The sequence below is a fragment of the Myotis davidii genome, unplaced genomic scaffold (assembly GCF_000327345.1).
Source record: "Myotis davidii unplaced genomic scaffold, ASM32734v1 scaffold211, whole genome shotgun sequence".
NCBI classification, from domain to species: domain Eukaryota; kingdom Metazoa; phylum Chordata; class Mammalia; order Chiroptera; family Vespertilionidae; genus Myotis; species Myotis davidii.
In genome coordinates this window covers 179,163-187,840 of record NW_006282523.1, presented here as the reverse complement: position 1 = coordinate 187,840, position 8,678 = coordinate 179,163, and the positions used below count along the sequence as shown (strand labels likewise).

The window sequence follows — 8,678 nt, the reverse complement described above, 5'->3', positions numbered from 1 at the left end:
AGAGTGGGAGGAGAACTGGGCTCTCTCTGGTGTGAATAGTGGCATAAATAGTACGCGGGTCATGCCACGTGGATGGAAATGACCTGTGTTCCCGCCAGGGCCTGCTCGCGCTGGGCGACTACATGAACGTGCAGTGCCACGCCTGCATCGGCGGCACCAACGTGGGGGAGGACATCCGGAAGCTGGACTACGGGCAGCACGTCGTGGCCGGCACGCCGGGGCGTGTCTTTGGTAAGCGAGGGCCGCGCTCGGTTCCCCACATTGCCTGCGCGGGGTCACGTGTAGGAGCGAAGGGCGGTCTGGAGTGGTCGGTTCCTTCTCCGTGGCCTGAGGTCTAATCCTCCCGAGTCTGGCTTTTCAGACATGATCCGGCGCAGGAGTCTGCGGACACGTGCCATCAAGATGTTGGTTTTGGATGAAGCCGATGAGATGTTGAATAAAGGTGAGAAACAGAAGGACTGATTCTCTGCCTGCGCACGTTCACAGTGCGGGGTGGAAGCGGGCACCAGTGCCGTGCTCTCAGTAGGGCAGTGTGTCTATGGGGCATAGCTGTGCCCCGTGGGCCACGGGGGCAGGAAACTCAGTTTGGTCGTTTTGTGGCCGCTGCTGCTAAGGCTGACCACAGCCAGCAGGGCACAGCCTGTCTCCCCACCAGATGCGTTGTTTTCTGTGTGTCCGGGGTCAGCACAGGTGACGGGCCCATGAGCTGAGCTGTGGAGAGGATTTTGGCGGAAATCGTAGGCTGTACAGTCGCAGCTCTGCACCTAATTCAGTGTGAGCCTGGCCTCACCTCTGTGCGGCTGCGGCCTCAGGTTCCTGTGGTCTTGTTCCTCCAGGTTTCAAAGAGCAGATTTATGACGTGTACAGGTACCTGCCCCCGGCCACGCAGGTGGTGCTCATCAGCGCCACGCTGCCCCATGAAATCCTGGAGATGACCAACAAGTTCATGACGGACCCCATCCGCATCCTGGTGAAGCGGTGAGCACGCCCTGCCCCTCCACGGTGCTGAACGGGCACGTGGGCGGCACTGGGGTTCAAACACGGAACCCTGATCGCCTTTTCTGAAAAGCCAGCTTTTCACGTGCATTCCCTCTTAACCTAGCAATTCCAAACTGAACAATTAGCCGCTGGTGTTTACCGGTGGCTTGAGAGGAAGATGAGTGTGTGCCGGGGAACAATGGGGTGTTCTGACTGTTCAGGGTGGAACTGCTGGTTCTGATCCAGAGCTGGGCCCGGGCGGGAGAAGTGGTGGCTCCTAGGAGGTGTGGCCAGCCAGACGAGCCGCCGGGCTGGAGGGCTGGTGGGGCCTGGCCTGCGCTGCCCCCCAGTCTCGGTGGGAAGAGCAGGTAACAGGGTTCATGTCTCTCCTCCAGTGATGAGTTGACGCTGGAAGGCATCAAGCAGTTTTTTGTGGCGGTGGAAAGAGAGGAGTGGAAATTTGACACGCTGTGTGACCTCTACGACACACTGACCATCACGCAAGCCGTCATCTTCTGCAACACCAAGAGGAAGGTGTGTGGCTGTGCCCTCCCATGGCCTTCTGGTGCCAACTGAAGCTCGGTCTCTGCGGAGCTGGGATGGGCGGGTGTGGGGGCGGGAGTCTGCTTTAGGCTTTGTGGGCACGTGGTCTCCGGGACAGCTGCCCGCTCTGCCCCGTAGCACAGAAGCCGCTGTGGGCGCGTGCTCAGTGGAAGCACAGTGTCGATTCCAGTCCCACGCCGTCGGTGGCAGGTGGCTCAGCTGTGGGTGTTCCCACGTGAACAGACGGGGGGGTTTTCGTGCCACTAGCCGGGCAAATGACTGTCCTCGCATCCAGGGAGGAGTCCGCGTTTCAGCGCGCCTGCTCTACGGGTGGCTCACTGGGCTCCGCGATGATGCGCTAAGTCCTGAGTCCATCTCTGCTTTGGGAGCTCAAGGAGCATCTGCCGTTTGGTTGGTAGGTTGACTGGCTGACAGAGAAAATGAGAGAAGCCAACTTCACGGTGTCATCGATGCACGGGGACATGCCGCAGAAGGAGCGGGAGTCCATCATGAAGGAGTTCCGTTCCGGCGCCAGGTGGGTGGGCTCGGGGTGGGGCATGCAGGTCTGTGGGCAGCAGCTTTCTCTGAAGGAGGGGCGGTGGGAGCGAGCCCCTCCACAGCCCGAGGCCGCTGCTCCATAGCTTTGTGGAAGGACAGTGTCTTCCAGGCAAGGCCCTGCTGGCATCGCCATGGCCTGTGGTTCCGTGACTGGTGCGGTGAGACGTGGAACTTGTACTCAGACCCCACACGTGGCCCCATCACCACGCTCACCCAGGGGCCTTGAGAAGGGTCTTTCTGGAGCTGCCCCTTCCCCACGTGGACAGGGAGCGGGTGACTGGCATCCAGTCCTGAGCCTTTATGACTGAGTGACGGCCTCGCGTCCCCTTCTTGCCGCAGCCGGGTGCTCATCTCCACCGACGTCTGGGCCCGGGGCCTGGACGTCCCTCAGGTGTCCCTGATCATCAACTACGACCTGCCCAACAACCGGGAGCTCTACATCCACAGGTAGGGCGCCGCCCCGTCCCTCAACACCCCCTGCCGCCGGGCGCCTGCACGCGGTCTGCGCTGTGTGTACCAACGGAATCTTCCTTCTCCCCAAGAATCGGGCGGTCAGGGCGGTACGGCCGGAAGGGCGTGGCCATCAACTTTGTGAAGAACGACGACATCCGCATCCTGCGGGACATCGAGCAGTACTACTCCACGCAGATCGACGAGATGCCCATGAACGGTGCGCGGGGCCTTCCACCCTCATGTCCCGGGGCTGCGAGGGGCTCTGCTGGGGCCTCAGTTAATGCGTCTCCTTTTGTCTGTTTTCCTGCTTTCAGTTGCCGATCTGATCTGAGGCATCTGCTGTGCTGGGGACGATTTGGCCGGCTCTGTGTCCCCTCGGGACTGTCCAGAGCAGTTTCTCTTGGAGGAGGTTATGATGCACATGTGATGGAACCTTGACCCCTTTGACATTGTCAGGGCGTGGCACTACCTGCAACTCATGGGGAGAAGGATGTGTGAAGGCACACAAAGTAAAAAGGGGAAAACAAGTCTATAGTAGCACCTCGAAACGCCCAGGATTCAGTCTTGGGTTCTGTCTTCTTTTCTTACCTACATGTAAATAATGCTTTGCTTTTGGTCTTTTTCATTAAACATTTTAAACTTTGCCCGTGAACTCTCATTTCTGTGTCCTGAGCTACCACACCTTCCTGTACCGCACTCTGCTCGCTGAGCCCCTCCCCGTGCTGTGGGATGGATGAGTCTAAATTTCCAAGTTCATTGGTGATTCTAACTCCAGCCTCTGAAACTATAGTTTATGAAAGGAATTTCCTCTGAAATAATAGGAAAATCAACAAAACCCAATGTTGGTTCTTTGAAAAGATCAAGAATGTTGACAATTTTTAAGTGAAATTGACCAAGAAAAGACTCAAATTACCAAAATCAGGAAAGAGATGTTACAGTTGCCCTCAGAATAAAAGGTCACTATGAGCAACTGTGCCAATAAGTCGGGTCGCCCCGATAAAGTGGATGGAGACCAGGTGTAGTCAGCATGAGGCAGAGGCGAAGGCAAGACCAGGGCGGGCAGAAGGAGGCTTGCAGTCGTTCGGATGGAAAATGCAATAATCACCCAACAATAAGTTGTCTCATGTACTCACAACCCAGCCTACTTTTGCCCACGCTGTATAAAGGCACAAATAAGTTGAAAATTAAAAAAACCAGTGGAGAAACCACGGTGCCACACTGACCACCACTGGGGTGGCCGAGTCCACAGTAAAGGGTTCCCCAGGACAGGGAGGTTTCATAGGATGAAGGGTAATTTATCAAAGCCATGCAGCAACCCTCAACACCTGTGCACCTAGCAGCTTCGGAACAGGAAGCAAACGCTGGCCTGCACAGGTTAGGCCAGTGCAGTGGGGGTGGGAGCTCAGTGTCCTCAACCTCCCACCGGAGCCACCTGGGAGGGACGGGTAGGAGGCACCGAGGGGGCGGGCCTCAGAATCTACAAGCCCCTGACGGATAATTGAAAGGTGAGTTCTGCAAGGTCAGCCTCTCCAGATCACCTGTGCTGTTTGCAAGCAACGCCATGGGAAAGGGAAATGTAAAGAACCCCCTTTAATAGCATCCAATGCGGGGAATACCCAGGGCTGCAAGGTCTGCATTGAACCCACAAAACATTGCTGTGAGGAACTAAAGACGCAAATAAGTGAGAGACTGCCCCAAAGGACTAGAAGAGTTGGGGGAGGGGGTCTCCTCAGCCCAGCCTGCACCCTCTCCAATCTGGGATCCCTCTCACAATCCTGGACCGCTGGCTCCTAATCGCTCACCTGCCTGCCAGCCTGGTTGCCCCCAACTGCTCCCCCACCCTGCCGCTGGCCTGGTCGCCCCACCAGCGTGCTGTTCAGTTGTTTGGTCATCCCTCACAAACCCCCTGCCCAATTTGCATACTACCTCTTTATTACAGAGGATGGCGGTTCTCCCTGAGTTCACCTACCCATTCAACAAGGCCCCACTCAAAATACCAAGAGACACTGTTTTGGTGAAAACTGACAAGTGGCTTCTGAACTGCATCTGGAAATACAAAGCCAGCAGAGTAAAACAACTGGAAAAGTGGACGCATTGGAGGACTCCCACTGCCTGATACCAAGAAATGTCACCAAAGCTGGCCGGCGTGGCTCCGTGGTGAAGCGTTGACCCATGAACAAGGAGGTCACAGTTCAATTCCCAGTCCAGGCATATGCCCCGGTTGTGGGCTCCCTCCCCAACATGGGGTGTACAGGAGGCAGCCGATCAATGATTCTCATCACTGATCTTTCTCTCTCTCTCCCTCTGAAATCAACCTAAAAACATACCAGGAAAAAACACTGGGAAAAAAATATTACTGAAGACACCGTGGACTGGCTGAGGAGGCCTGTAGGTCCCTGAGACAGAAATAAACAGACCACAGGCACACAGGGAATGGGTTTGAACAAAGGTACTGAGGCAGTTCCATGGGGAAAGGATAATATTTTCAACAAGTGGTGCCAGGACAATGGGCTGGTCATACAAGAAAGAAAACCAGAAAACCTGGACCAGCCTTTACTTCATTGCATCGATCAAACCTCGCTGGAAACGTAAGACTTAAAATTACAAAACTTCTCTAGGAGAAAAGTCATGGGGACTTTGGGTTTAGCAAAGATTTCATTAAAGGGGGTAAGAAATAGAAGCAAGATGTGCTCATCACAATGAAAAACGTTCACTCCTCAAAGACATTGTTAAGTGTCTCCGTGTCATGGCCCCCGGGCACACCCTCTGTGCCCTGGATGCCAGGGGCACCCAGAGGCTTGGCCAGATGCCGCTTTTATTACAAATAATTGCACTTAAAATCTTTCCCAGGCAGTCTCCCGAGGTCCCAGCAGGCGGCCCCCAGCTCCGTCCTGTCAGGGCAGTAGCAGAGCCGCCCGGGCGTGACTCGGGGCACAGGTACCACGTGGCCCCAAACGCCACCTTCCCTGCCATCAGGGCAGGCAGCTGGGGGTGGCCGATGTTCCACGCATCCCAGTGTCGGGCTACGGAGAGCAAGGCTCCAGTGAAACATTCCAAACCCAGGCAACCCCGGGACACTGGCCCAACGTGGGAGCTGGACCAGGAAACTGTGATGCAGGTGCCGCTGGCCCAGCGCCCAGCACAGGAGGTAGACAGGTGAGCAGATCTGTGTGCTGGAGGGAGGTCAGCGCTACACGACATGGGTGAACGCCAGGGGTTGGTGAAGTCGGGGAACTCGAGGCCCCAGTCAAGACCAGCTGATGAGAAACTGCTGTCCCATCGTCAGCGAGACTGGGATGTCCAGGGTCTGGGAACAAGAAAGAACCATTGGCCGCCAAACCATGGAGCAGAGGGGAGAGCCCAGCGCCCAGCAGGCAGGAGTGGCGGCTGACCCGGCTGGCGGGGACAGTGCTCTCAGCTCTGGCCGCCTCAATCAAGCTCTTGAACACGGCACGTCAGCGCAGACACAGGCAGAAGGAAGATAAGGTGCCGGGGGCCGATCCTGCCCCCTCCCCCAAGATCCAGTTCCTCCCGCACCTTGTGAGGCCCAAACGTCCACGGCTTCGAGACAGCATGTCCCCTGAGGCCAGCCTGGAGGACACTGTGTCCCCAGGGGCCGGCCACCCCCACCCTCACCCGTCCTGGGGGACAGCCCTCTGGCCCGTCCTGGGCTCTTGCCTGGGTTTCGGGGCTGTAGGTGAAGTTGGAGACAGGAACCCCATTGGCAAGGACCTGCTTAGGGGCGGAGGCCACGCCCAGGAGGGTCACCCTCCTCAGCTGCAGGGCGGCCCCCTCGCTGCTCACGTGCACCAGGTCGTTCACAACGGTGTTCTGGGCCAGCAGGACAGAGAAGGGGTGTGAGCAGACGGCAGCGGGGAGCCCCCAGGACAGGCCTCTGCACAGCCCCGGGAATGGCGGAGGGCCTCGGCCCAGCCCGGCCCAGCGGCACAGGCCCTGGGTGAGCTGGCAGTGTTGGGACTCGGGCCCACTCCTCTGCGGGCTGACAGCCTGCACTCGGGGTGACCATCCCGGGACCCAGACCCGGCTCCCCTCACCCCAGGCTGGCGCACACTCCACCCCTGCTCGGCGCGGGCAGGACTCACATTCCTGGCCAGGAAGACGAGCTGTGTGTAGGCCCCGTGCTCCAGCACCCCCAGGCTCTCCCCGTCATCCCAGAAGAGCTCCCCGCGGGCCTCCCCGCTCGAGGTCAGGGCCACGGCCAGCGCCATGGGCTGCTTGCGCGACTCTGTGGTCGTGAGGCCAGGACCCTGCAGACAGGGTGGCACATGTCACCTGGCAGAGCCTTCGACCCAGGCGGGAAGGACACGGCGTGGGACCAGGGTCTGCAGGACGGCCTGCTGTCGAGTGGCCCAGACCCTCAAGGAGGCCAGCTGTCCGAGGCGGACTCCCGAGGACAGGAGAGGCCACAGATGTCTGCAGACTGGCTGACGCGTCCGCTGGCCCGGCCACAAGTTAGCGGGCTGTCTCCCGAGCCTCCCACCTGGACCCGTTCCTCCTCCACCCTCAGGAGATGGCTGCCGGGGCCGGGCCGGACCCCAGCGGCACAGAAGCCATGTGGCCCCGGACAGATGCCTCGGTGTCGGCCAGGTACCTGCAGGGGGATGATGTGTCCGGCCCGGAGGTGGAGGTTGATGGTGTCCAGGGGGGCCGGCAGCGTCACCCACTGGCCCTCGCTGTGGATGGCAGGCTTGAGGGGGGCCGCAGGCGGAGGCGGGAGGCTGCCAAGGGCCTCTGCTGGCACCTGGATGGGGACGGCACGTCACCGAGGGCCCTGGGCGGTGCCAAAGCCCCGTGCCGCGGTCAGGAGCCGAGGACTCCACGGGGAGAAGGGGGCCTGGCACAGACAAGCTGGTGTGACCTCAGGGCAGGGGCCCGGCCACTTGGTGGGAACAGGGCAGGAGAGGCCCGAATCCTGGGCCCGGGTGAGGCAGGCCAGAGGGCACCGGGAGGGGCAGGATGTTGGGGGCAAAAGAAGTGGGGTCCTGGCTCGCCCTGTAGCAGGGAGGGCCAAAGCACCCGGGCATGTTTCAGCTGAGGCTCAGTCTGCACATCGGAAAATGGGTTCCTGCAAGGACGGCACAGGATGACGCCCGGGAGGGCACAGGCGAGGCCCAAGGATCTCGGGGGCAGACACAGTCCACGCTGACAGGACAGGAGGGAGGGACCCTCTCGTCTCCCAGTTCTCCGGGTTAGGGACCCGGGACTCACCGTCTGCAGGTCGTACCACGTGCCGGCGGGGAAGTAGCCCGTCACTTCCACCTTCCCAGCCTCGAGCACCGGCGTGATGAGCAAGGCCGCTCCCCAAAGGAGCTGGCGGTCCACCGGCCAGGTGCGGGGGTCCTCGGGGAACCTGCGTGCAGAGGCCGGGAGCCTGGAGCCCTGAGGCCCACACCATGAGCCCCGCAGGGAGGCCCGGAAGCAGCCGGAGCCCGCGTGCGGGAGCCCAGGAGCCCGCACTTGGCTGGGACGGCAGGGCCGCTCTCCGACCCACTGGTCAACACCGGGAGGACGGACCCTCCCCGTCGGCAAGGCGACACGCAGGCGCTGCCCTGCCCACTGTCTGTCTGTTCTTAGTGCTGGTCTGACCCCCAGGCCGCTCTCGTTCCAGGAACCCTCCCATCTGCTGCTCGTTTTCTACACTAGTGACCCACCTGACCTTCATGTTTGTGGTGAGGGGAAGGGAACCTGGATTTTCCAATCGCCAACTAACGACCTAGCCACGTGAGGACCCTGAGGCTGCGGATGGAGGCACCATCTACGCACGGCACCTCCCATGTGACCAGAGCCTGGGCGGGTGCGACCATGGCAGTCTCTCGACTCGCTTTTCCTCCGCTGGCCTGGTCCCGCTCAGGGCCTTCGTGCCGGCTTTCTCTGGACTTGGACTGCCCCAGCCCTGAGCTGGCGTCTAAGGGGCGGGAACTGGGGTGCAGGGGGGACCCCGGGAGGGAGGGCCTCGGCTCACTCAGCTGCAAACCTGCTCTGGCTGGGTTCCGGGGACTCTCCGGTGGCAGGACGTGCTACCCCAGGGTCACTGGGCTGGTGGTGGCCCCCTCCCACTGGGCACCCATGGGCCATCGTCCCCGCCCCGGGGCACTCACTCCAGGAAGAGGGGCCGGGCCATGGTG

The 8,678-nt window shown here is 60.2% G+C and overlaps 2 protein-coding genes across 2 annotated transcripts in view; one reads left to right on the top strand and one right to left on the bottom strand.

Annotated features, from left to right (window-relative positions):
• The window catches only part of EIF4A3 (eukaryotic translation initiation factor 4A3), a gene marked incomplete at its 5' end in the record, with an annotated part of 4,475 nt that extends 1,299 nt beyond the window's left edge, over positions 1-3,176 (top strand). Inside the window, 8 exons of the mRNA XM_015559734.1 lie at positions 99-231; positions 362-442; positions 837-978; positions 1,374-1,512; positions 1,941-2,056; positions 2,419-2,526; positions 2,622-2,749; positions 2,847-3,176. Of these exons, the coding sequence (XP_015415220.1) occupies positions 99-231; positions 362-442; positions 837-978; positions 1,374-1,512; positions 1,941-2,056; positions 2,419-2,526; positions 2,622-2,749; positions 2,847-2,863 (864 nt within the window). The remainder of the gene's footprint in view (positions 1-98; positions 232-361; positions 443-836; positions 979-1,373; positions 1,513-1,940; positions 2,057-2,418; positions 2,527-2,621; positions 2,750-2,846) is intronic.
• Positions 3,177-5,070: 1,894 nt separating this feature from the next.
• The window catches only part of GAA (glucosidase, alpha; acid), a gene marked incomplete at its 5' end in the record, with an annotated part of 9,331 nt that continues 5,723 nt past the window's right edge, over positions 5,071-8,678 (bottom strand). Inside the window, 6 exons of the mRNA XM_006753045.2 lie at positions 5,071-5,839; positions 6,211-6,363; positions 6,636-6,800; positions 7,145-7,294; positions 7,762-7,903; positions 8,652-8,673. Of these exons, the coding sequence (XP_006753108.1) occupies positions 5,780-5,839; positions 6,211-6,363; positions 6,636-6,800; positions 7,145-7,294; positions 7,762-7,903; positions 8,652-8,673 (692 nt within the window). The remainder of the gene's footprint in view (positions 5,840-6,210; positions 6,364-6,635; positions 6,801-7,144; positions 7,295-7,761; positions 7,904-8,651; positions 8,674-8,678) is intronic.